A 26,331-nucleotide genomic window follows, 5' to 3' on the forward strand; every position below is an offset into this window, starting at 1 on the left:
TAGAATATATTGCTGTATTCACATTATCCTTTAGGAAGATTAAGATCTTCGAAGTTTGTTGTAAAGGCTGTCGCTATATCTAGGCTCTAACCTAACTTTAAATGGCTTTGGTTCAAAAGAGGTGGCACTTGGATTTTCGTTGTTCCTGAAAGGATCCAAATCCATGATTGCTCCACAAGTTGGTGGCTTAATCTTGAAATAGAGAACAAGGCGAGAGGTGAACGTATACATCTCATTGATGGCCAATTGAATTCCAGCACACATTCTAGAACCTGCTCCAAACGATAAGTGAATTAAATCATGTTTATCAATTAGCTCACCAGTCTCTGCATCCAACCATCTCTCAGGAATGAATTCGTAAGGAGATTGGAATACACAAGAATCATGGTTGGCTGCAAAAGCGTTCATGATAAGGATGGTTTCCTTGGGAATAAATGCCCCATTATAGACAATATCTTTAGTGGTGATTCTGGGCAAACCTAAAGGTAAAACTGTGAAATACCTTAACGATTCTTGAACCAAAGCAATAACATATGGACATTTGACATCAACAGCGTCGTCCCATGCTTGACAAATATCTCCATTGCTTCCAGCCAAAAGTGCATCATAGGCCTTTTTCTGTAGTGCAGCACCATAAAATGGCTGCGAAAAATGGCCCATCAAATGGTTGATATTTAATGCAGTATTATCCAAGCCAGCACTAACCAAAGTTAAACAAATGCTTTGGATCTCTTCTTCTGTTAGTTTGTTCATCTGCTGGTCTTGTTCTATCTTTATTGTTCCAACGATACTTGCAACAGCATCGGCATTACCCACTACAATCCCTTCAATCATTGTTTTGTAGAGCTTGTTCATGTATCTGTCCCTTCTTTCTCGGAACTCGGCCGCTTTCTTGAATTTGCCAGGAAAATATCTCAAGATAGGCAAGAAGTCTTCCAAGTTGGCAATTGGAGATCTGAATTTCATTATGGCACTTTCAACTTCAATGATTTCGTTGCAAAGCTTTGAATCCTTGCCAAAACAATCCAAGTGAATTCCAAAAGCAAAGAAAACTGAGCTTCTCAATGCAAATTGTTGGAAATAAATCTTCATATCAATGTCCGCCAATTCACATTTGCTATTTCTAAACATGTTAACTGATGGAGGACCTGATAATTCATGGTTTCTAGAAATCATTTGGTTGATCATGTACTCCACTTCCTTATCGAGAGTTGATTTTGATCTTTCAACAGCCCTGTGGTTGAGGTGCTGAGAAATAGATTTCCTCTTCCTCTTGTAGCTTTCACCTGCTGGAGTGGATCCGACTGTGAAACCTCTAGTCAGTGACACTACCTGATGGAAAGTATACAGAACAGGACGAGAATTGTTTGAACATGAGTACTTGATCCACAATCTAGTGACATCTTCAAACGAGTTGACTACAACCACACTTCTAGAACCAAACCTAATCTGAAACAAACTGACATTGAATACTTCTGACCACTTCATAAACACTTGAGCTGGGTTGTTGATGACTTGGAAAAGATTACCGACTATTGGATAACCGGGAATCTTGAACACCCCCAGAATATAGTTGTCGTGAGAATACTCCCAAAGATAATACAGAATGGAGCCAGCGATGAAGAGGACAAGGACATAAAATACTGTGGTAGTCCATTCCCCTAATATTATATGACCAAAAAATTCTGAAAACAGATTAAACATCGTTGCTTGTGTTGGCGCTAGAGGGAAATAGGGTAATAATTAGAAATTTAGATTCAGGAGGATAATACCTCTAGATTGATTTAGGTACAATTAGCAGTAGTTGCTAGCGAGCTTGGCACAATCTTTGAAAGCAAAGAAAGATCAAGGGAAATCTCCCGAGATAGAAATAAATAGAATGGATGTGAAAATGAGAATTGAATTGCCGCAAAATTAAGGTTGAGTGAGCGTATGGTAGAAGAAACCGATAACGCAGCGAAAAAATAGTGAGCTACGAGATATCGGGAAATTGTACTTTTTTAACTATATTGACGACTATAAGGTAGTATGTACATTATGTGGATGTTGAATGTTACTATGATTTCAGCATATAGCTAATTATGCAGAAAATGGGGAAAGTTCAGAAACAATTTGACTAGAAAGATGGCTACACCATTTCTTCTTTCTCCTTTCCGATTTCTTGGTTCCTGTAAAAATCCTGTTGTTGCTCCTTAACAGCAATTTCGTTCTCTTCGTTTATCAAATCGTCGATGTCGTAATCGTAGTTGTTTGGATCGGTATCAAGATCCAACTTTTCCTTTCCTCTTCTTCTCAAACCGGAGGCCTCTGGTGTATTCAATTTGATTTTCAACGGAATGTCGTCTGGAGTGACATTGATCTTTTCCTTTAAGGCTGAAGCACGGGCTCTGACAGAGCTGGACGTGGAAGAAGCCTGTTCTACTTCATCTGGAGGAACATATCCAAACTGGTCGTAATCGTCATGTTTCTTTGCTACTGCAACTGGATCGGTTTTTCTCTTTGGTTTCTCGACTTTGTAAGTAGCTAAACCAGAGGCATAGGGCAAGTACAAGACGATGGCCACAAGCACAATTGCAATAAGGAGCACAAGAAAAAACATTATCTCAAGTCTATAAGGATTATCCACCGGTTGAGATAAAAACAGCGAAGTTATTCTTGCACTTTTAACCAGAGAAAGCGATCGATGATGAGGTCTGTGACGTTCCCGAGTCAATTATGTCACTTTTCAGCCGTTGGCAGCCGACATAAAATGTCGCATTTTCGCTGCGCACAAATATCGCTCAATTTCGCTCAATCACAGCGACTTTTATGTCAGCCGATTATTGCAACTATTTCTTCACCACTCGTTTAGACTCAATCGAACGACATTAGTTTACTTTGTTTTACAGCACCCGTTGCATGCATCTTGTCTTGTTGATATCGACAAAATGTTCAGGCAAGTTTTGCGTTATTCCGGTCGATTCTCGTCTCTAGGAGTGAGAAAATACGCACCAGCCATAGCTCCTAGAGCCACAGTGTTGAGCTCTCCAACCAGACATGTTTCTGCAATGGCTACTAGAGCCTACTCTTTGAGCACATCAGGCGAAGACATTGAGGACAAGATTGATCAAATCAGCGTCAACGAATACAACAGCATCAGCGAAGAGTATTTGGAGTCTTTGGCCGATTCCTTGGAAGACTTAAGTGAAAAATACCCGCAGATCGACTGTGAGTTAAGTCACGGGGTCATGACATTGACGATTCCACCACACGGTACTTACGTTATTAACAAACAGCCACCTAACAAACAGATCTGGTTGAGCAGTCCAGTGAGCGGTCCCAAGAGATACGACTTGATTGGCGGTCAGTGGATCACGTTAAGAGATGGCTCCGCCTTGACAGAATTGATAACCGAGGAAGTTTCTTCTGCTCTAGGTACAGAAGTCAGTCTCGACATAGAAGGATAGATGATAAGTGGAGCACCACGTAGTATATGACCAAGCAGACATATCAGTCGGGTCGTTTGTCGTTAGTACTGTAAATAGGATATGATCGGCCGATAGCAATATGAAAATGGAATATGACGAAATTGTAGAAAATCACGTGTAGCATACGATTGCGTGTGGGAAGTTGTTTGAAAGAAGATGCGATCACTCTAAGAATGGTAAAGAACCGTTGGGTCTAACTAAGCAGTTGCATATTAATTGGGGTCAACGTCTAAAGACGGCTGAGTCAGATGATACGAGAACAAAGATGCGCCAGAGATTTTCGTAGAGGTTCTCTGCGGAATTAGGTTAAACTTCGAAGTATTTTCCTGCAATAGAACAAATCTGTGATCTGCTAAAGGCACAGCAGACGCAGCTAATGCGAAAGTCCACAGCGTCTATTTCAAGTGCTCCAAATATAGCAGAATCTGTCAAAGGATATGTTCTCCATAGTATAATTCCAGCTTAGTCATAATTGCAGGAGTATAGCCCATATTGGCGTGGAGTTAGAATGAAAATCAGTGATGGATCGTTTCAGTCTCAGTGTCATCTCAGTAGTGTGTTCCAAAATTTGGTGTTGTGGCCGATAAGCCTCATACAGGCTCGAGATGGATAGGCTTAGCACGTTGGGTAAAGTGATGATCAGATTGCCGAATACCATATGCTTCACAAAATATCGAGAAAAGTAGACACGGCATAGACAGAATATCATCAAACACAATTGGGTAGGATCTAGCCGCACGGGCGAAGCAGCCGTAGATGGTGACCAAGTTAAGTTCGGGATATACGAGTGAGACAATTTCACATTCCACTACTATTTTAGCTTTTGTTACCCCGTTGTGGATTGTATGTAAAGCAATTGCTCAAATATAAAACCAGAAATTTCTGGTGTGGACGTTTTGTCTTTTGTACAAGTGAAATTTCACGTTTGTAGAATTCAGTCCTAGACCAATTCCTAAACGAAATTCAACTCTTCAACTATAGTTATGTCTGAAGGTTACGATAGACAAGCCCCAGCCGTTCCTGAAGGTGAAGGTTCGATTCCCGTGAACCAGTCGGGTTCTGAATCGAGCAACCAGCAGCTTGAAAGGCCCCGTCTTCCCCAATTGCCAGAAGGCTGGATCGCACAATGGGACGATGAGTACAACCACTATTTCTTTGTTAATACTGTTACCGGCGAATCGCAGTGGGAAATTCCTGAGTCTAGTGTGCCAGGTGCATCAGAAGCTCGTTCTAGCGAGTTTGCACCTTCTGACTCAAACATCGCCGACAACGAATCTGCCGAAAGAGGTATTGGTGGAGACGGTACTGGCGAAAGGGGCCTTGGTAGTGTAGTGGGCTCTCTTTTACTGGGAGGTAACTCTGGCCATCAATCCGGAGGCACTTCAGGTCTTATTAGCTTAGTCAGTTCTTTGGCTTCATCCAAGACTAGTGGAGGTTACGGTGGAGGCTACGGTGGAGGATATGGTGGAGGATACAACCGTCCATCACACGCTCCAGGTAGTGGTGGAGGTGCTGGTTCACTCTTAGGCCTTTTGGCTGGAGGCTCTAGTGGAGGTTACGGTGGTGGCTATGGTGGAGGCTACGGTGGAGGCTACAACCAAGGGGGCTCAGGAGGTCTTCTTGGAGATTTGCTTGGTGGTGGTGGTGGTGGCTACAATCAAGGCTACGGTAACCAGGGCTATGGAAACCAAGGTGGCCATCATGGTGGACACCACGGAGGTAATGGTGGCTTCGGTGGAGGATTCGGCGGTGGATTCGGTGGAGAAGGACGTCACGGTGGAGGATTCGGCGGAGAAGGTCGTCACGGTGGTGAGCATCACGGAGGTGGTCGTCACAATGGAGGAGGATGGTAGAATACCAGGTCTACCGCTGTTGAATTGTATCTGTTTTATATACTGAGTATATATCTTCGAATCTAAGAAAATTGAATGAGCTAGTCTTGCTGTGTATTTATGCTAGTATAGTAAAGCATGTTTTTCTACTTTGTTTCACATCTAAATGAATTCATATTCTTGGTAATCATCTGGTTCATATTCAGTGTTCGATCCGTCCCTTTTTCGCAACCTCAGCAAGTTTTATAGAAAACGCAATTTGTGTACAATAATATGCTAAAATGTATTCAAATATATTATATTCACCACGGATCATCTACTTGTTGTCATATAATCAATTGCCATAGAATATACTTATACTTCATCTTATTGTTTCTTCATATTTGGCGAGCTCAAATTCTTCAATTGTCCTCCATTGCTAAATCGCAGCCTCAGTAATGTATGGGGTTCTTCAGTGCGAATATCCTGATAAATCTTGTCTTCACTGATGACATCTACATCGAAGAATTTCCAACTCAAATTTTTGCCTTCAGCAAGCCCAAGCATTATAATTTACCGTTGTATAGTTCGCCAACTCACTGCTACACTGGTCTACTTCAAATTTTGTATTTCATAGAAGTTCTTCTTTCCCATCTTTCCGAAGCGTCTATCCCTATGAAGAATCACATTAATTAATCTTATTTCACACCTCAAGATGACACGAAATAGCACGTCAGATGCGGTAAATGTATTGCCGAATGCTGTGCAAGTCATCTCACAAGTTGCTGGAGCTGGTTCATCACAAAGACGAGAAATTCACGTCAAGATACGACTACCAAAACAAGAGTTGTCCAAGTTGGAAATTGAAGACGTTGTAGAAGACGACGACGACGACGAAGACAGCATCCTTAGAAGCAGCCACATTATACCGACACTTCCTACAACGTTTGAGTACGAAAGTGAAGACCCTTTTTCGTCAGAAGGAGATGAATTTCTTCTTGATGCTGAGTTGGATAAGGCGATAAAGTCAGTCTTTGGCGATACTCCTGCCTCAGACACTAGTAGTCCTTCTACGAAAGATCATCCAAGGATAACCACAAGGAAACCTGATTTTCAAAAGGAATCCACTCCGTTGAGATCATCCCAGAGACTAAGAGAAAAGATTCAAAAACAAGAAAAATTTGAACGACAGATAGTAAAAGAGTCCGTCGTTGTACATAAAGACCAACATCAAGTCAAAATCGTGGACGGGTACAAGCCGGTACCAAAACATATACTTCCTATGATTGAACAAGAGATTGGAGCCATGAACGATGAGTTTGCAATAGTAGACAAGTTCATTTTCTCGTTGAAAGACCCCTTAGGTGCAAGCAAGATCAAGTTGCCAGTGAAATCAATGTATTGTATCCATTTTGAATGCTTTGATTTCAACAACTTCTGTCTTTTCAATAAGATCCCACCGGGAGTAAAGTTGTTGGTCAAAAAGGATCTAGCCAAGAAGAGCTTTGAGAGCATCAAGCTCCGAAAGCGGGTTCATAAAGAAGTCAAAAGCGAATACGTGACCATTATTCTGGACCCAAAGGCGTATACTGCCAAGTTCATTGCACCAATGGGACCTATCTACAAGTGTCCCATATGTGACCGTAGTTTTCCACTAAGTGAGCTAGTTATGGGCGATGCCTACAATTACTTTGTCAAGTCTACACCTGTAGATGCTGAACGTGTAGAGCTACTAGATATGAATAGATATAAGGTATTAGATGACAAACGAATACCGAAGGCTGTTGAGGAAGAAATTATAGTCCTTTCAGATGATGACGATGATAATAATAATGGCATTGTCAATGCTAACTATGATGACAAAGTTAATGCAAATCAGGCGGATACAGTTGGACTAGCACTGCTTCAAAATCTACTGTATGATAGTGGAGATGACTTATTCGATGATGGTCTTGATGAAGAGATTCTCAATCTTAGTGAATCAGACTACCAAAGGTTCGGTCAAGGTAGCAGCTATGACGATCCTGTGACCATAGACTAGGAATTGTATATATGTATGTAACATAAAGATAATGGGTTTTGGGATAACGAATATAAAAGGGTCGTTGGATTCAATTTTTGATAATTACTTTGTAGTAAAACTATCTTGTTTATAATTTATTGATAGTGATGTCATTACTGTTGTATTTATTAATTCAAATTTGATTTTCGATTTCGCACCCATATTTATATAGATAATATTCAATGCTCGCAGAGTGAAAACTGTCTCTTGAATGCTCCCAAGTCACTAACTTGAGGATCGTTGTCAGCTGCTGTTCTTTCATCCATGAGTGCTTCTCTTACTTTCTTTGCACTAGTCAAATCTATGGGCCAGATATTTCCTTTCTTCAAATCCAAGATTTGTTTCATGATATTATCAGAAATTAGTGTGGAATTGAGAGGTCCAGCTTTGGCATCTTCATCATGTTCTTTGAAAAGCCCCAAATCGTCCCACCATTCCTTCTGTTGGGGAGGAACTTGATCAGTAGTAACCACCAAATCATTGTACGGATCAACGATGAAAAAACAAAGGATCTTACGGTGACCCTTCTTGGACTTGTCGGCCAATTCGAAGGTATCAACTTGGTGTTGGAATATATTGGGGAAAATTACAACTCTGTCTTCTCGAGAAATAACATGTCCAAGCTCTTTTACCATTAAATCTTCGTCATTGACACCAAAGATCTCTCTTCCGTAGTCGTCATCGTTTTGCTCGTATTCTGGATCTTCAAATCCAGTTCTAAACTTCAACTTAGATTCCGTGATGTTTTCTGAATCATAGTAGTACAAAACGGTAGCAACAATGTCTTCGTTGATTGTTCCTTCCACATGCCATGCTCCCCCTTCGTAGGTGGGCCTCTCTGGAGTCAATTCAATGTTCGCCAACTTGACAATGACCTTCAATTTCTGGAAGTCCCTAACAACATCGATTTCTTTGTCGATAATAGGGCCCTGATCGTAAATGGGAGTGAAAGTCTTCAAATAGTTGACTCTATTATCTTGAAGCTCGTCCCAGATCTCATCCGCAACCGCATCTTCTCCATTCCAAATATCCTCAAGTTTTTGCTTATACTCATCCAGGTATGCATCGTTGTATTTAGGAATTTCAATTCTAATGTATTCCTTGGAAACAGCCTTAGATAAGATATAGTTCAAGCCAGGCAAAACAGAGTTGAAAATTGCTTGGATTGAGGAGTATAACTTGGCATGTTTTGCTGGGTGCAAATTGTTGATGTAGGAAATAAACTCAAAGCTGCTCAGTGCTTTGTTGAATGATAATAGAGCAGGAAGCCATTGGAAATTCTTCGAAATGCCAAAGGGCATGACTGCATTTTTGAAAAATTCAATTTTCTCCTCGTACTCTACCACTTCGACCTGGTTCTTGTTGGAAGAATAAATTGGAGTAATGCCGTATTGTAACGGAAACAAAGAAGGATGGACTAAGTCAATGACCTTGTTATCTGTTTTTGGATGGTAGTCCAAATCGCCACCAAAGGATTCTGCTAATTTATCGATGTCTCTCTTGAAGGTGGCCGCGAGTTGAGGATCAATGGCTTTATCAGCAAAGACAATCTTATCATCACATCCAATGGAATATTCCTTGCCTTTAAATCCAGGGAAGTCGTGTTCAGTCTTCTCATACCATTCCAATTCGAGAAAAACGTAGTCAATTACTTCATCAATGAGTTTAGTCCTGTCGTTGTAGAAGTCCTTAACCTCCTGTTTCCATTTGGCCGAGATCGTAGGATCTTTGTACTTTGCTTTCCAGTTGGGCTTTTGACGGATACTGTTGGAAATCTCAATAATCAACCATTCGTCTTTGCATTTTATGGTTGGACCTACTCCTGTGTAGGCTGCCCACCATGGGTGTTTAAACGGAGATTTGGATGCTATCTTTGGTCTACGGTACATTCTTGGTCGTAATTAGACTAAATGAAGATGTGTCTAATCAAACGTGCAATTCACTACAGCTTCAATTGGAGATATAAAAATGACATTGTTGAATTCTCTATCGAACCTTTTTTGTGATGTAGAACACATGGAGAGACAAGAAATCATATGGCCAATTTGTGGTATCCCTGATTGACTTCGTAATTGAAAAAGCAAAATGCTTGGAGACTTCCTAAAGTGAGTTTGTGTTGCAGGAAACAAGGAGGCGGGTTGCAGATATGGAACAGAAATACGAGTTGTCGAAGAGGAGAAGTTTGAGCAGTGTTAATTAACCTTCACAGATTTAACTGAAAATTTTACCTAGCAAATTAAGTAATTTTTGCAATTGACCGAAGTCGGTTTATTTTGCAACCAGTCTTAGAAAATATATTCGGGTACGTCTCGATATGGAGAGATGGTACTATGGCTTACTATTTGAAAATATCCTCGAGTCTACAAGTAGTGCGCGATTGTCATTTATAAACTCAGGTGGGCACAAACGATATACTAGTATGTCTCTAATGTACATAGGAAGAAAATCTTCAAGTAAAATAAATTTATCAAATAGATTTGTACGCCATTGAAGGATGCTAGGTGAATTCAGTCTGAGCAACACTCTGGGGATAATCTGATACACCCAAATTGAGTAGCAAAACGGGAAATCCAGATTTGCTTTTGATGAAAATTTGTCAGGTTTGAGAAGTACCCTATGAAATTATTTCGTCTAGATAGGCACTTCTCTTCTGATCCTTTTCTTCTGTATCTTCAAAACATTATAGCCCAAGAACAAGTTTTTCCACCATTCCTTGTCTTCAGCCATTCTTTCCGCACAAGAAATCTGTCTACAGTTAATAAAAAAACGGTTGTAGGTTTACAAGATGTAGAATGAATGCCCCCATTTAGTTTAAAAGGGCAGCTTGATGATGGCTGTTGATGAAACTTCTCTCGTGATTATGGCGGCATCAACACGTATCTATGTTCAATTTTTTATACTCGAATTTGCAATAGCTTTAAATTTCGCAGCCATATATTTATAAAAAAATGCAGATATTCTGCACAAATCATAAAAGCTAGAACATAGCAATACCCCAAAACAAAAAGTTATCCCATTCACAGTAGACACTTTCCAGAGTTACCAGTAAGCAAAAAAAATGCGCAAACCCGGAATCGAACCGGGGGCCCAACGATGGCAACGTTGGATTTTACCACTAAACCATTTGCGCAAGAAACCTCCGCGACGGGGAATTGAACCCCGGTCTACCACGCGACAAGCGGTAATTCTAGCCACTAAACTATCACGGACTTTTTCCTGACAGCAGAAGGAAGATGTATGACAATAATATCCATTCACGTGATTTATCTCACCTGATAAGCACGGGATTTACCCGTGTTCTCGATATGCATCCAATCCAATTTTTTTCATTAGCTGTGAAAAAATATCTTATCAGGAGATAAACTTCACTGTTCTTGTTTTTTGTTGTCAGTGTTGAAAAACGTGAAAACGCAGTTTTAAAGGTCCAGGAAAGTATGTTAAGACAGAATAGAGCGGGATTGTTGCTTGTGCGGAAGCTCCACTGCTCTGTGGTTGTGATGAAGCCATTTGACATCTCGCAATTGGCTAGAGACAACTCATCTGAAAAGAGAAATCAAGGATTCAATATCGAGAGTCTTATCAAGAACCGAATGGACTTGGAAACAGATAAAGTAGTATCTGAAAATGCCACCGCCGCACCAAATAGATTTGCTACTATGTTTGATAAGGAAAAGAGACAAGCACAAAAGAAAACAGGACCCAGACGGAATTCTGAATCTACTCATCACCACAATGCTGGACCTTATCCCAAGAAACCATACGGAAAAACAAACTCTGGAAGCAAAACTCGCCCAGAGATAAAAACTAGACCCCACAAGAGAGTAGTACGTTTTGAATTCAAGACTGGTTCAGACCAAGCCCAGGCTGCGTTAAAATCCATCATAGCCAAAGTTCATGCCTTGAGCACAAACTACAAGATTAAATTCATAGATCCAGTTTCGGGAGAAGTGAAACTCCTGAATTTGGTGGATATCGCAAATAGCACTGATCTCAGAGAGGCTGGTTTACAACTTTTACCTTGTAAAGAAGGTGACTTACCTTCGATCAAGAAAGTTAGCACCAGAGAGATGTTAAAGTTGTACTCAGATGAGCTTGCTGCTGAAAAGGAAAAAGCACTTTTGCAACTGGGGAGTGTAGCTGCTCAAAGAGCATTGAACCAAAGATTGAAGTCTGAACGTAAAAAGTCAGCTGCCAAGTTGTTGAATATATTCTGGAACATTAGTTTGGGAGATTTGAAAAACCAAAAGAAAACTGAACTAGCCAACAGGTTGTGTAAGGGTGAAACTTTTACAATCTACTTAAAGAGAAAGGGCAGAGAAGTCGCAACGCCCGAAGGAGAAGGCGACGAAGAAAGCGAAACGTTGAATATGTATGATATCAGACGTTCCCTTGCGCACGACGAAGATGCCTTGAACATTGAAACACAAAGACGCGAGTTGATTTCTCAACAACTTTTTTGTATTCTTGATGAAATGCCTTGTACCTATGAAGTAGAAGGACAAAAGGAGAACAAGCTCAAGGTCACTGTCTCTCCTAGACAAGACGCTGTAAAGCAATCAATTTCTCCATCTTCTGAAGAATGTACTCTATCAGCTAAGGATTTGAAGAAGCAAAGACAATTGCAAAAACAAAAGGAGAGAGAAGAACTATTGAAATTAAAGAAACAAGAAAAGGAGGATAATTTGGACTCGTTGTACCTGTTCAAGATTGAAGATTAAGATCCGACTTCCATAATATGACCTAATGAGCTCTTATTTAATTCTTGTAAATAGCACTATATAATACATTACGTTGGTTTTCAAAGAATTGAATATAATTCTTAATGTGTAAAACTTCAAAATACGATCCATATCCTTGCTATTTTCGTAGGGGACTATGTAGCAATAGACACATAAACTATCTGGACGTTCCATTTGATGAAAGCTATTATCTAGAAACAACCTATCTACCATCCCAGATGGATTCTCTTAAACAATACTACCATACCGGTAGCTTTCATTTGTATTCACCTTATTTAGGATCTGATCTTCTGAATCCCTCAGCAGTTGTCTGTAGCTACGTTCCTGTCTCAATCTTCTGACCTTATAACCATACGCATGTCCTCCTATCATTTCGTCTACTATTGGGTAATTGAGAAGCCTTTTAATTTCTGGCTGATCCAACTTATAGTTAGGCACTTCGGAACACGCATTTTGATAGTAAAGTTCATCTTCGTCCAAGAGCTCTTTGCTGTAATTAATAGACGATAAAAAGTTGTCACTTCTGAGAATTTCTGAAATAAATTGCAATTGCTCCGAACCGGACACTACAGGTGACTCAGGTGGAGATCCATTTTTGGGCGAGCCAGGATAGATTGCTCTCATTGATGTTCCAGTAGAATTTAACGATGCAGAGTATTCATTGCTGCTTCTGATGCTATTAGTTGTGTTGAGCTGTGGCGGGCTATTGGGAAGAGCAGCTATCTCTGAAGTGCTTCTTATATGTGTATTGTTCTGCTGAAGCGTGCTGACTTGGTTGGACAACCAGTGCTTTTGTTTTCCGTCGCTATGGTAGCGTAATCCTTGATTAATTCTACTCATACGCCCTCTGGAGCTAGGATGGGCTATCAAGGCTTCCACAGAGTCAAACTGCTTGTAATCCTTGTAATAGTCTCCATAGTAAGTAAGCTTGAAATCATGTATCAAGTCCTTGATACCAACCATATCCTTAAAGGCATACTTGAACTTCAATCTACCATACGGTATCTGTGATATTGTGAAGGGGTGATAACTGAAAGCAAACCAATGGCCCAAAGCAAAGCCAATGAGCTCTACACAGAGAAGTCCATTCTGGATGCAGACACCTATACTGCCTTTTTCTTCAGACTCGTCACTTCCAGGCAACACCTGGAACACATTCAAAATCGCCAAAATGACCCCTTGCCAGTACGAGGCAAAAATAATCAACTTGACACACAAGAATTTGCCTACAGGGTTGAACGGCTTCAAATCGTTCCACAAGATCTTCCAGAAGATGGCCAAGCAGTATAATGACATGGTGACACTGCCGTTGTAGATAATGGTTAACCAGAGATATATCGACTTGGGACCCATCGAGTTGACATCGTACAAGCCCAAACCTTGCGATAATAATGTAGAAAAACAGATTATAGGCTTAGCCCATACATACTGAAGAATGCCTCTTTTGATTCCGAGAAAGGTATACGGATCAGAAATATCGAGTGGGGGAAGAATATACAGTAATATGCCCGGGTGCTTTACCGGTTCACGTCCACTAGTCATAATTATGATATTACGCTCACCTCCAAGCATATCAGTAAGCAACGAGAAGAATGTGTAGATGACAAAAGCTTCGTAGACCTCTCGCACAGGTTCCAAGATGAATTTGTTGAAGGGCGACTCCTGGTTGATCAACATTGAGTAGCACGATAATGCAAACAAAGGCACGATGATTTGGATTCTGAGCATTAAACGTTGTTGAAACGGTTTTCTGTAATTTCGTAAATGAAGAAAGATACAGCTTATGATTATTAATGTAGCCAAAACACATGAATAGAAACAGATGTTATTTACCCACTTCGGAAGACGCGCCGAGCTATCTGATATCGCCGCTATAGCTATTGATGTCATCATGGTGGTGATTTTGAAAAATGTGAACTCTTGTTACAGAAAATGCAAGATGAAATGAAATATATGATGACTTAAGTATGAGTATGAGTGTATGAATATGAACTATACGAATTATATGAATTGCGTGTTGTGCAAATCGAGATTGAGTGATTGAATTGCAGTATAAGATGATATAAGAAGTAACGACAGACACACGTCAAGCAATCCATCCTCTACACTCTGCAAGGTGAGATTGTACTGGTTCTGATTATAACTGAAAGAAATATGAGCCTTTCCGTCTGTTAGTTTGCAGATTAACCAAACTAAGGCCGCGCTACCACCCTGCGATATCAACCGGTCTTCACCAAAAGCTACGGGGAAGCAATTATAGCAGTCGACAGTACATTCTCTGTGACTTGATAATGGCAACACTGGCGTATAACGAGAAATTACAATATGTTCTACCTTTTGTTATGTTCCACGCAAATGCGGATTCAATAATATATATGAACCACTATGTCACTATGTACATAGATAATGTATGAGTAATGTAAGACTTTTAGTATTCGTTATTATGAGGAATGAGAGGCATTATTATCATCAATTTATGCCATTCCGGCGTTCTTCAACTTCTTAACTCGTTCCTTCTCTTGGTTCAACTTCTGCAAGTCTTCTTCGGTAACCAAGTGATGGGTGTGGTTTGAGACTGGCACAAAGATTTCGTTGCCATTGTCGTCGTCTACAAACATGTGGCATTGTTCGATTGAGTTAATGAAGTCATCCTGGAGCACATCAGCCATTAATATTCTATTGGCAGGATCAAGGATCAACATTCTACGAACCAACTCTCGCGAAGCTTCTGGCAACAATCTCATCAAACGTTCTGGACCCTGGGAGTGATGTCCGTTTCTTGTACTCTTGACACTGCTGCTAACGGTCATTTCAGAAACGCTGTTCTGCATTACTGTTACTGGATCTTCCGAAGCGTTACTTGGAGCACCTACAAAAGACCGGTAAGAAGGATCGGAGATCCTTGGGATCTTCCAGGGGAATCTTTTCAAGATCATACAACAAAAGATCACAGCCACTGACCAGACATCTGCAGCACGAGGATCGTACCCTTCCAGAGGAGAAGCAAGCACCTCAGGAGACAAATATGGATCAGAGCCGACGATTCCCTTAGCCTTGACCAAGGTGTACTGCTCGTCGACAAGATCATCATGGGAGGCGTTGGGATCGGTGATTTCCTTACGAAATTGTACGGCCGAGCCGAAATCGATTAACTTCAAGATACCAAACTCGCTGACTACGCAGTTGTCAAGTTTCAAGTCACGATGAGCCAATCCGTTTTCGTGCAAGAAAGCTACACCACTGACAATCTGTCTGAAGTAGCAACACACTTCCTCTGTGCTCATAAGTCCACTCATCACCAAGTTGAAGAAGTCGTACGGACAGTATTCCATGACAATGTAGTATTCTGGTTCTATAGTTGACTTTGGTGACTTTCTTTTGGAGAAACGACCACTACTGATGCTGGTGCTGCTGCTATTGGCTGAAGATTTCAGTGAGTAGTCCTTGATAAGCTCAATGGTGCAGATCAAATTTTCGTGTTTGAGATAGTCACCAATCTTGAATTCGTTCTTTACCTTGACTTTGTAGTCAGTTTCCAGCTCCTGGGGCATTCTCGACCGGAATTTCTTCACTGCAAAGATCTGCGTAGGGTCATCTTTGGCGGTAACCAAATTGACAGAGCCACTAGCTCCTGTGCCGAGGAGCTTCCCTATAGGACCATACTTCTTGAACAAGTCTGAAGTAGTCAGGTCTGGAAGAGGTGGTGGCACAGTATTGGCTGTTGGGCTAGAAGTTGCTGAGCTCTTTCCTTTGGTCAGAGTTGTAGATGCACGCGAGTCTGTATGCTTGAGTTTCTTGAGAAACCGTCTAAGCGAAAGATGGTGTTTTTTGTCTTTGGCTTCAGTTACGCTGCTATGCGCGCTCACATGATGGGTTTGGTGGTGGTTTTGGCTATGGCTACTGGAAATGTTGTTTGAGTGACTACTAGAGATATTGTTTGAGCTGAGATTTTTTGACCGTTCAGACACTGTTGGCTCTATGGGTTTGTTCTTGTCTGAGGACGAGTCGCGGACTACTGTAGGCTGTGTTGCTGTGGACGCACGCGAACTCAAATGCGGGCTCCGCTGGGAATGGTTCGATGAGGCTAAATCCATGGACGTGGAAGCCGAGTGCAATTCAAACTCGGCATTGGCGTTGTGGAACTCGTGGTCGCCTGTAGTGTCTGTTGAAGCTGTATCGTTGGACTGGTAGCTCGTGTTTGGGTTGTTACTGGTATTGCTGATAATGTCCAGGTGGTGGTTTCCGTGATTTTCAGCATTGTCGAATTTTTCACTTTGTCCACTTCTGGATGAACGGTTGGATATGGAGCCAGACGAGTTGCGGCTGCGTAGAAACAGCCGATGCGACGGTGCCGAGGCAGAAGGAGCGCCATTGGCAGCGCCGTCTTTTCGTGAGAGCGACGTCGACGACGACGAAAACATATTCTTCAATGCCATCCCGGCTATGGATATATAGATGCTGAAACGTGAAGAAAAGTGGTGGATAAATTACCTTGCAAAATCCTGGTCTGTAGATTTAGTGACAGGCTATTTTTTTAGTGCACCAGACTGGAGAAGCGCAGTCGGAAATAACAATATTTGTAAGCCCAAGCCGAGATAGTGTGTATAGCCGATTCTACGGAGGGGGTGTCGAAACAGCTGGAGATGAGCAATTGTTATGAAGTCTAGAGTAGGGTTGGTGCTAGCTGTGTTGGAGAAAAGGAGAGCTTGGAGTCGGTGTCGAAAAGCGAGTTATTCGTGTCAATTGAGAGTCTCTGGTATTGCTGAAAGCGGCAATCTTCACGTGTGGAATTTTTCACAGTCAAAGACTATAAAGTCAGTAGACGTGCGTATTGTGTGGAAGATGACTAGTGATGGCATACAAAGAAATTGCCAGGAAGAGAAGACAAACGAAGAGACAAGCGAAGAAGAGAGGAGGAGTAAGAAGAAAGAGTAAGAAGAAGGAGTTACAACAAAAGAGTAACAGCGCAAGGCACGAAGAAACGAAGAATAGCGGAAGAGTGGAGGAGTGTAACCGACCTAAATAGTCTCAGTAAAAGTTTCAGTAATCGTAGCACCCGCAGAGTCTCACTAAGTTTCAGTTAGTTTCCGCAAGTTTCAGACGAAGTCTTGGGACTACACTTTTTGCACTTCGCCGCTAAACGAAAACCGTGAAAAGCCAGGCTCAGGAGGCCCACAAGAATGTGGATATTTCTCACTACTCTACTGGTACGCCGTGGAAGACAATTGATCCACAGAATACTTGAGCAGGTACATTGCGGACGGTTACTCTACCCAACTACAGACGGGGTTAACACTGAACACAATAGCGGCCCCAATCCCGCAATAATCCACTCAAATTGGCTGGGGTAATCGAAATGGTCCTAACTCCTTCGACGCATTTAGACACATTCTCGCTAAACCATTGACATGACTCAACTGGGTAAAAAGTTAGCTAATCCACCTGGTGGAGAGATGGAGGGATACAATTAACGGTTAAATCTACTACGAGATTCTGCACAGTGGGAAAGGAATCAATTTCATATGATTTTAATAGAGTATCTTCCTTTTCTCCCTTAACAATGCTGTGGATTTGTGCCTTACAATTTGTAGATGGACAAACTCTCCGTAACAATGCGGCGTTGTCGGTTTTTCTCCGTGTCTCAGATTGTGAATTGATGTCGTCATCATCCCCTGAATCTGTAGAGAATGTGAAATATTTCACTAGCCTCTCTTTTATGCAATGCTACTCCTTGATTGTGTGGATCTCGGTCGGCTTCTGCTCCTGCCGACTCCGACATCCCGGCTAAATCTACACTTTCCACATCTCTTTGGCTAGATCCATTAACGGCTACTTCGATCTAGACGATCTTATCTCTACCATAGCCCCTTTCACACCGGGAAAGGTTTCGGCCTTGAATGCTACCTTGGGCACTAAACTAAAGTAATCTTATTTAAGTACTCTTATTCGAACCTCTTTTACTACCTACAGATTTACTACTCCAGAATCTGCTTTACTCTACAATTCTTCTTATCACAATTTATTTTGTTTGTAGAAACTAAAATCTCTTATAGGAATTCTATTGTTTTATTACATTCTCAAGATGAACCTCCTCCATTGGAAGACGTGTTGCCTCGAATTTTGTCCCACATACTCAAACGTCTGTGGTGACTACTTTCCGAAACAGACGAATTTCTCGAGCCTTTATCATGACCATTCTTCAACAAACCTTGCGCTTCTTCATCTTCGCCATCTACAGCTATAACACTGCTGTTGATCGTGTCATCCTTACCATTGTAAGGATTCATGGTGAACAGATCGCTACGAGGCTTCTTCTTCTTTTTGCTCTTCTTCTTTTTCGACGATGACGACGCACTTATCTGGTCGATCTCGCCGTTTTCGATGTCGTTGATATCGAGAACTTCGTCTTCATCGCTGACATTTTCAATGATGGTCTTGTGCACACCTTGGACATTGATCACAGATTCAATGATCCCTCCTGTTCTGTATATTCGCGATTCTTGCGATTCAGTGACAGGAATGGCCATCGGTACTACTTCGTGTTCATGTGCACGGATATCGTCGGCTCTCTCAGCAGTAATATCTTCTCTAGCTTCTTCATCAACAGAAGCTCTTCTAACAGCTTCTTCAATAGCCCCTACTTCAGTAGAAAAAACAGCGCCATAAGCACCGGGTGCACCGACTCTGTTGGGCAAAGGAATGGCAGCAATGGTCTCAGCGTTTGGTCTTTTGATCGTTACGAAAGACTTGTTAGTTTCCAATGGGTTTGCAGCAGGATTCTTGGGTTTCCAGTTCTTTGTGTCTACCAAATTATTTCCATTCGTTGTACTGAGCCTGGTAGCCAAATCTGGCACCTGGACTTGCAGTGGCTGTGGTGTCAGCGCTTGACCTGGCAGCTGAGCAGAAACATCAAGGGAGTTCCTCTTGGAAGTAGAAGCAGATCTTTGGTATAAGTTATGTAAGTAAGAAGTCAAGTTTCTCTTAGACAAAGGACCCGGGTTCTTACGCTTGATATTCTTGTTGATGTCAATGTATACATCCGATTCGTCAACAATCTCTTCACCAATCAACTCTTCAATCACATCTTCCAAAGTCAACACACCAATGGCTCCTACAGGTTCACCAGGATGTTCACTGACCACGATCATATGAGATTTACCTTCTTGGAAGTAGTTCAAGATGTTCAAACAAGAGGTGTCTAGGGCCGTTTCAGGCAAAGTGGCCAATGGGAACGAAGCTACAGGCAAGGCATCTTCTGGGTCGTAACTGATCAAGACACGCACCAAAAGCATACCAATGAAATTCAATGGCTCGTTAGGCAAATGAATGGGTATTCTGGAGAAACCGGCATTGAAGATTTCTTCTACGGTTTTCTCGTCCAACAAAGTATCAGCACTCATGGTGTAGACTCTATCCATAGGAGTCATGATTGCACTTACCGATTTCTCCTTCAAGTCAAGAACAGCACTGATGATGGTGACTTCGTCTTGGTTCAATCTTTCTACACCCATCGTCTTGTGCAAAGTCACCAAGGTCTTCAACCCGGACTTCTTGTAAACTGTTCCGTGGTCTTCACCAAGGATGTGGTCCAACAACAAGGCAATTGGATAGGCAATAGGGTACATTATATACATCAAGACGAGGACAAATGGAGCGAAAAGAGCACCGACTTGCAAACCATATCTGACACAGATGGACTGGGGGATAATTTCCCCGAAAATGACAATGGAAGCGGTGGAAGTGACGACAGCAGGCCATCCTCCTCCCAAGCAACGGTCTAATACAATAGGCAATGTTTCGTTGGTGATGACATTTGACAACAACAATGTGACTAAAACCCAGTGCTTACCTCTACCAATAAGAGAAAGCACTTTACGAGCATGTCTACGTTCATGAGGTTCACCACTGGTGGCGATGACCTTCAAGTATACTTCGTCCTGGCCCATCAAACCTAAGGTTAAGCCGGCAAAGACACCTCCAGCGAGAACAAGAAAGACAGAAGTGAACAAATTGGCATAAAACTCCTCGGCTGTCATGGAGGACGTTGTAGCGTCAACGTCGGGATGAGAAACAGCAGCATGGACCCGTTTGTTGAACACTGGAAGGGCATGGGTCACCTTGACCAACTGGGACAAGATGAAAACTAATTTGGCAATGGCGTTTCCGCTAGTTAATGGAACGGCATGGTTACTTCGGGACGATAGCTTACTTTTAGACATATAGCTGTGGTGTTAGTACGGAAAAAGAATACAAAGAAACTGAAGAATGAAAAACAAAGAAATTGCAATGGCAAATGGCAGAAAGTACGGAAAATTAGCTGGTATTCCAGAATGTATGGTACGCTGAAGTATGGAGACTGTGCGAATGGAATTGAAAATTGAATGCCTAGAATTGAAATTTGAATGGATTCTGAGATGGGCAAGCTAGGGATTCAAAAGAAAAAGCGAGGGCTGCGATGGAAATAGCTACTAGTGACCGTGTTGAGGATGTGAAGATGAGAGAGACGGGTTTCTGACACTGTCTTCTTGTGTTTGTATTTTTGTCGTTGTTTCTTCAATTTTTCGAGTTTCTTCAGCTTTCAGAACGTGGAGCTCCAGGCTGACGGTGCGATGAGATACTTACTAATGGGCAAAAAGTTAAAGAATCTTGAGGGCGGCGAAAATAGCACGAGTTTTAAGTAAAGATAGTGTTGTGTAAAGAGACTTTGGCAACAAGGAGGAAAAGGAAGTTGGATAACAGAATATTATGGCTTGGGGCTTCTTCGCTTCTTCTCTTCGTTCTCCTACCGTTTATGACCTGCCAGGGATTTTGTATGCCCTCTGGCAGTCGTGCCTGCCTAAATGCGGTATTTGACAGAGAGGCGCTAGGGAGCCCACGAAAAAACGGTACTGCCAGAGACACTGTTAGCCTGAAGTTGGAATTGGTGCGGATGAAGAGACAGACTCCTTGAGTCCGGGCATTTGTCCTCAATTGTCTACTATATAGTACCGGTACCAGTCCATACTCTTGTGGACAATTCTGCCGGTAGATTTCTAAATTCTACTAGAGCCGCTAAAATCTCTCTAAACTACTGTACTATGCTTACTCGGTAGTGAGACGACAATTTCTCCTACATTGTATATGTCGTCATTTTGCGTTGCTAATCCTCGCTAAGAAACTGGACACATAGGGGCTGGAACGGTGCGGCTCAGCTCCCTGATGGAGCCCAGCCCGATAAGACGGAAGCATATGATAGCAGTTAATGAACCCACTAAGGGCTTCAGCAGAAATTCAGCAATTGCACATTCCTGGTTTTGCAAGTGATTTTTTGCTCATCATGTCGTGAAGGAGTGGAAGGAGCTGTTTCTCGTGAACCGGCCATAAGTCGTGAGCGAAAGACCAGACAGTAACTGAACTCCACTTTGGCTGCGGGGATTTCGTAAACAGTCGGCATCTTGAAATCTGCCTCAGAGTGCTCACCCGAGTGTTATCCTTCTGTGGCCAATAATACTAGATCCTCTTCGCCATATACGATGCTTTGATGTGGAGTCGCTGCTGAAATTGTCTGCCAGACCATTCTCAAACATTTCGCGTCTTTGCGTAACTCACTAAATCGCTCGTGTTTCTGCTGACGTCGACCCAGTCGGCTCAAAACACCAATCTCCGTCGTCTGATTTTTGATTCGGCCGGCCGAGACTTTCGAAACGCCTCAGTATCTGAACTCCATGTTACATATTTCCAGTGTTTGTTCGTCTAGCTTCTTGAGTTGAACATCCAGTTCCCTGTATTTTTTACTATTTTATTTTTTTATCGTGGTCGCGTTTAGCTTTTTCGCAGCCATTACCTTAACCATAAAAATGGCAATATTCAGAAATGTATCTGTCCTTGAATTCTTAACCCTAGCAATCTTTCTCCATTGCCTCATGACAACCATTCCTGAAACCAATAATTAGTTGATCGACCATCAGAAGAAACCTGCACTTGACCATTGTAGATTGCAACCATCGGAGTCTGAAAGCTCAGAACACTGCTGTGGAGTGAAGGGCGTGGGACTAGATGTTGATGAAAGCTTCTGTGAAGAATGATACCAATATCAAGCCTTCCCTTGTAATTACTAATAGCAAAATAGCAAGCGATCTGGACCTTCTATTCCCGCTAGCTTGTGTATAGGAATTTACTCGATATTCAGAGAACTTGTGTTCTTTCAGCAGCTTTCAATTCAATATTTGTATTATATAATGAAAGATTATCTTTGGGTATATTCATATAATATGTCACTCTACAAGCAGAAAAGAACAATTATATGAGGTGTTGAATGAAGTCTTCCCATTATACAATTATAGAAAAGATAAATAGAATTGTGCAAAGCAGTTGAATTCAAAATTGTCAATAGCGGTCCTTCCAAATTGCTCAGTTTATTCGCCAGGGATGCCCAAAATACAAGTTGAAGTCTCCAAATGCATTTCTCTGCTGTTAACCATTACGTTGGTCAATTGTCTACTCACGAATAGAGAATAATCGAAAACAATAATCTTATTTTCATCCGAGAAATACTCCAACTTCGTGTATAACTTGCCAAGGTAAGGTGAGAGCCATTTGAAGAAAGTGTTGAGTAGACCTAATTGGCATTGCTGAAAAATAAACAGAATGCCAGGAAGTAGTGAAAGCTCGCGTATCTTCAGGGTTCATATTCATTTAGTACTGGCTCTCTTTCAGAGAAAATATTCCTAGTGATGACGTATCTCAACATAAATATATTCCATCGCTTGCAAAGTAGAAAACTCCGCATACTAGAAGCAAGACTTAAAAAGAAGAAGCCACAGAACTCCGCAGTGGTCCTTATGTATTGGTTTGTCATATTTCCTTTTTAAGGGATTACTATATCAGCTCGAGGCTGCACACTGTGGGAAGCATATTCAACTACAACTCAACAAAAACCCCAAATGTTTTACATAGCAACTTTAGCCGTGACAGTAGTGGTTAGTGTCGTATAGTAGGAACATCTCTGTTTTCAATATTCCTTATCGAGACGGTGTCATGAATGGAAGATCTGAACACTTCGTTAATGAAGTCTCCAAATCGATTCCATCACAGATCCCTTCGGTCCTTGTAATACAATTAGATCACGGTCCAACCAATTTCAAGTATTGTAGATTCTTTGAAAACAAATTTCACAACTATACACATGATTTATTTATTTTTACTAAGACTATGATTGTTGAGACTCTAGACCTTACTGGATCGGTGGCAGCTTCTCTCAATTGATCTAGCTACTATAGGGTTATACTTGTTGCACTGGGCTGTGCACCCAGATGAAGCCGAGAATCGAATCTTTATGGTTAGAAACATTCTCCCTAAAATTGGATCAGACCCTTTTAAGTAACTTGCTGTTTTACTTGGCCGTTGAAAAATATAAATTGCACAGGGATACATAGTATATCGCTAAGCCAGCTCTACTCTCCAGCTTGAAGACCGAATCGAGGGGCTTATTACCATGTCGAACTAATATGGCAAAGTTGCTCCCTTTCTAGATTACATACCATGAGACGCGAGAAAGATCTGCGTCATACCGTAATACAAGACAAGGATCGGCAACACAATCGAAGCTTAACCAGAGATGATGTTAATGAAGTGGTGGGTATAACTCTTATACAATTTTCAGGTTGCAGAACTTCGCATAGAAATAGAACATTTTTCAGAATCTCAATCAATTCTTACAAAAACTTCAATTAAATATCCAAGAAACCTGAAATCATGAACAGTGACAACTGCTGGAACAAGCCATCTGTTAACAGGACTGGAGTAGATAGCCACTCATCCAGATCTAGAAGCTAGAGGAACTGGAATAATTAAATTTAGTTAACTGTCATCTGCTTCGATGCAGGTATTTTCTACGGTTATGAAAGAACAATAATATTGCTGCAGGGCACACGTCCCAGATTTTTCCTGTAGAAAAGCATTCTGATAGTCCTATTCTAGAAATAAAGGGTAACATAGTTTTCGTTTCTCTTCAAGAATACGTAGCAATTTGTTTCAGATGTATTCAATATTTGGGAGCCCTCATGTCTTGAAGATCAATGTTTAAGTTTCTGCTAGAACGAGGGAGATTATTATTTTTGTTGACAAGCGTATTGTCGCGATATATTTCTTGGAAGGTTTATTTGATATTCAAGTAAATGCCACTCTTTCATGGATAGGATTACATTGCACTACAACAATAGCGTCATTCCAGGTAGCTGCAACTTCAGAACCTAAAGTATGAACTTCGTAAACGAGTTGTGCAATGTCTTACCGGATATTATTGCTTTTTGGTTGCATTTCGTAACTTAGAAGTCAACAAGGAGACTTACTTGGCCACGAAAATGGCGGCAATGGTTGTGAATATAAATGGTTTGTAGCCAGCTATAGTCTCTGCTTGCTATTGTATATATATAGATAATGGCTCCCTGGACATGATGCTGTTATTGAAATTTTGCAAGGAATTACTATCAAGGTCTATAAAGTAGCAAACTCTCCAATATGTTGTTCCTAGATCTTTATTTTGTTGCAGTACTCTTCCTGATAGCAACTGTATGGGCCAAAACCATTACTGAAGATACCATCGATAGAGGAGCCGTTGCTATAGATGCAGACGAAACGATCATCGTGGATGGTGTTTACTGGTCTCTTGTTGATAATGACTATACTAATTTTGCAGGTAATGTAGACGTAGGTGAAGGTTCTGGCTTCTACATCTCCAACACATCGCCTTCAAGCATGTACGTTGCCATACTTTCTGGCCTGTTCGTCAACGATGGGATTACGTCTTGGAATGCTATTGAAGCGATAAATGCTCCAACCTTTAACATAGATGGCTTTAATTTCATCAACAATGGTGAAGTGTACATGTCAGCCGACGGTTCTACTGGCAACCCTTCTATGGGAATTACAACTACAAATTTTGATAACAATGGTTTGTTGGTCTTCTACCAAAATTATAGAACTGGCAATTCAGTTGAATTAGGTGATGATCTTCTTACAATTAACAACAATGGCCAGATTTGTTTGCACAACAAACTTTACGCACAAAGAACTTCTATTGCTGGTACTGGTTGTATCTCCGCCGTGGACGATTCCAGTATATTCATCCAATATTCGGCATTGGATATTGATACTAACCAAGTTTTCCATTTGCAAGACTCTAATTCTAACCTACGCGCTGCAGCCGCTATAACACCAAAAACTTACACTGTCGCAGGCTTTGGTAATGGAAACAAGATTGGATTGGACTTTGCTCTTCAGACTCTTAATCCTTGGACATATGATCCTGTTAGTGGCATATTAACTCTTCGATCAACATTATTATCTCAAAGATTTAATATTGGGACAGGATACGACCCAGCATTGTTCTCAATTACAACCGAGTCTGGTTTAGGTTTGTCAACTGTCACACGAGGTGCACTCACCTATTCAGGACCCCCTCCAAACGCAATTCCAGAAGTCTGCCAGCCATGTCCAGTACCTCCTGAAGCTCCAGGAATGGATCCAATAGAGTACACTACAACAATCGTGACGACGAACCCTGATGGATCAATTTGTACTGAAGTTGCCGATGTTCTAGTTAGCACCGATGCTGACCATATATGGTACACTACCACAAATAGTGTTCAGACAGACTGTTTAGCGGCTACTATTTACACTACAACGTTCACCACTACGAACCCTGATGGATCTGTATCTACTGGCACTGGAGAAGTCCTTGTAACTACTGATGAAGAAGGTAACTGGGTTACTACTACGTCTGAGATTACCGGACCCGAGTTCACACTCTACACGACCACCTTCACCACTACCAACCCAGATGGATCAGTATCTACTGGAACTGGTGAGGTGTTAGTTACTACAGATGAAGAAGGTAACTGGGTTACTACTACGTCTGAGATTACGGGACCCGAGTTCACACTCTACACTACTACCTTCACCACTACCAACCCTGATGGATCAGTATCCACCGGTACTGGTGAAGTCCTTGTAACTACTGATGAAGAAGGCAACTGGGTTACTACTACGTCTGAGATTACGGGACCCGAGTTCACACTCTACACTACAACGTTCACCACTACGAACCCTGATGGATCTGTATCTACTGGCACTGGAGAAGTCCTTGTAACTACTGATGAAGAAGGTAACTGGGTTACTACTACGTCTGAGATTACCGGACCCGAGTTCACACTCTACACTACTACCTTCACCACTACCAACCCTGATGGATCAGTATCCACCGGTACTGGTGA

The 26,331-nt window shown here is 41.6% G+C and overlaps 11 protein-coding genes across 11 annotated transcripts; 5 read left to right on the forward strand and 6 right to left on the reverse strand. All coding sequences in view use genetic code 12, as the record gives it.

Moving 5' to 3' along the window:
- Nucleotides 1-39: 39 nt before the first annotated feature.
- Nucleotides 40-1,569, reverse strand: PICST_49761 (cytochrome P450 1A1; the record flags this gene model as incomplete). Its single annotated transcript, XM_001386202.1, has 1 exon — nt 40-1,569. A coding segment is annotated over one exon (1,530 nt), but the record flags the coding sequence as incomplete, so codon positions are not given.
- Nucleotides 1,570-1,992: 423 nt separating this feature from the next.
- Nucleotides 1,993-2,766, reverse strand: PICST_66033 (predicted protein). Its single transcript, XM_001386203.1, has one exon. It carries the CDS (start codon nt 2,597-2,599, stop codon nt 2,129-2,131), a length of 471 nt encoding a protein of 156 aa, XP_001386240.1. The 5' UTR covers nt 2,600-2,766; the 3' UTR covers nt 1,993-2,128.
- A 161-nt stretch (nt 2,767-2,927) lies between these two features.
- FRD1 (Frataxin homolog, mitochondrial precursor Contains: Frataxin homolog intermediate form) lies at nt 2,928-3,446 on the forward strand (the record flags this gene model as incomplete). The annotated part of the gene is made up of 2 exons (XM_001386006.1): nt 2,928-2,955; nt 2,977-3,446. The coding sequence occupies 2 exons, from the start codon at nt 2,928-2,930 to the stop codon at nt 3,444-3,446; spliced, it is 498 nt and encodes a 165-aa protein (XP_001386043.1).
- A 936-nt stretch (nt 3,447-4,382) lies between these two features.
- Nucleotides 4,383-5,635, forward strand: PICST_68255 (predicted protein). The gene has a single exon (XM_001386007.1). It carries the CDS (start codon nt 4,451-4,453, stop codon nt 5,318-5,320), a length of 870 nt encoding a protein of 289 aa, XP_001386044.2. The 5' UTR covers nt 4,383-4,450; the 3' UTR covers nt 5,321-5,635.
- Nucleotides 5,636-5,848: 213 nt separating this feature from the next.
- Nucleotides 5,849-7,390, forward strand: PICST_68256 (zinc finger protein, MIZ type). Its single transcript, XM_001386008.1, has one exon. It carries the CDS (start codon nt 5,994-5,996, stop codon nt 7,317-7,319), a length of 1,326 nt encoding a protein of 441 aa, XP_001386045.2. The 5' UTR covers nt 5,849-5,993; the 3' UTR covers nt 7,320-7,390.
- A 129-nt stretch (nt 7,391-7,519) lies between these two features.
- PICST_63037 (predicted protein) lies at nt 7,520-9,229 on the reverse strand (the record flags this gene model as incomplete). Its single annotated transcript, XM_001386204.1, has 1 exon — nt 7,520-9,229. One exon carries the CDS (start codon nt 9,227-9,229, stop codon nt 7,520-7,522), a length of 1,710 nt encoding a protein of 569 aa, XP_001386241.2.
- A 1,495-nt stretch (nt 9,230-10,724) lies between these two features.
- Nucleotides 10,725-12,143, forward strand: PICST_85256 (predicted protein). The gene has a single exon (XM_001386009.1). The coding sequence runs from the start codon at nt 10,775-10,777 to the stop codon at nt 12,056-12,058; it is 1,284 nt and encodes a 427-aa protein (XP_001386046.2). The 5' UTR covers nt 10,725-10,774; the 3' UTR covers nt 12,059-12,143.
- A 164-nt stretch (nt 12,144-12,307) lies between these two features.
- On the reverse strand, nt 12,308-13,969 carry PICST_63490 (predicted protein; the record flags this gene model as incomplete). Its single annotated transcript, XM_001386205.1, has 1 exon — nt 12,308-13,969. One exon carries the CDS (start codon nt 13,967-13,969, stop codon nt 12,308-12,310), a length of 1,662 nt encoding a protein of 553 aa, XP_001386242.2.
- Nucleotides 13,970-14,553: 584 nt separating this feature from the next.
- OCA2 (protein kinase) lies at nt 14,554-16,500 on the reverse strand (the record flags this gene model as incomplete). Its single annotated transcript, XM_001386206.1, has 3 exons — nt 14,554-15,425; nt 15,477-15,886; nt 16,202-16,500. The coding sequence occupies 3 exons, from the start codon at nt 16,498-16,500 to the stop codon at nt 14,554-14,556; spliced, it is 1,581 nt and encodes a 526-aa protein (XP_001386243.2).
- A 1,587-nt stretch (nt 16,501-18,087) lies between these two features.
- Nucleotides 18,088-20,744, reverse strand: PICST_85080 (predicted protein). Its single transcript, XM_001386207.1, has 3 exons — nt 20,702-20,744; nt 18,422-20,302; nt 18,088-18,328 (listed from the first exon to the last, which is right to left on the reverse strand). The coding sequence occupies exons 2-3, from the start codon at nt 20,296-20,298 to the stop codon at nt 18,157-18,159; spliced, it is 2,049 nt and encodes a 682-aa protein (XP_001386244.2). The 5' UTR covers nt 20,299-20,302; nt 20,702-20,744; the 3' UTR covers nt 18,088-18,156.
- Nucleotides 20,745-24,577: 3,833 nt separating this feature from the next.
- On the forward strand, nt 24,578-25,753 carry HYR5.3 (hyphally regulated cell wall protein Exo-alpha-sialidase; the record flags this gene model as incomplete). The annotated part of the gene is made up of 1 exon (XM_001386010.1): nt 24,578-25,753. A coding segment is annotated over one exon (1,176 nt), but the record flags the coding sequence as incomplete, so codon positions are not given.
- Nucleotides 25,754-26,331: the final 578 nt, after the last annotated feature.

This window comes from Scheffersomyces stipitis, chromosome 7 (assembly GCF_000209165.1).
Source record: "Scheffersomyces stipitis CBS 6054 chromosome 7, complete sequence".
Lineage (NCBI taxonomy): Eukaryota > Fungi > Ascomycota > Pichiomycetes > Serinales > Debaryomycetaceae > Scheffersomyces > Scheffersomyces stipitis.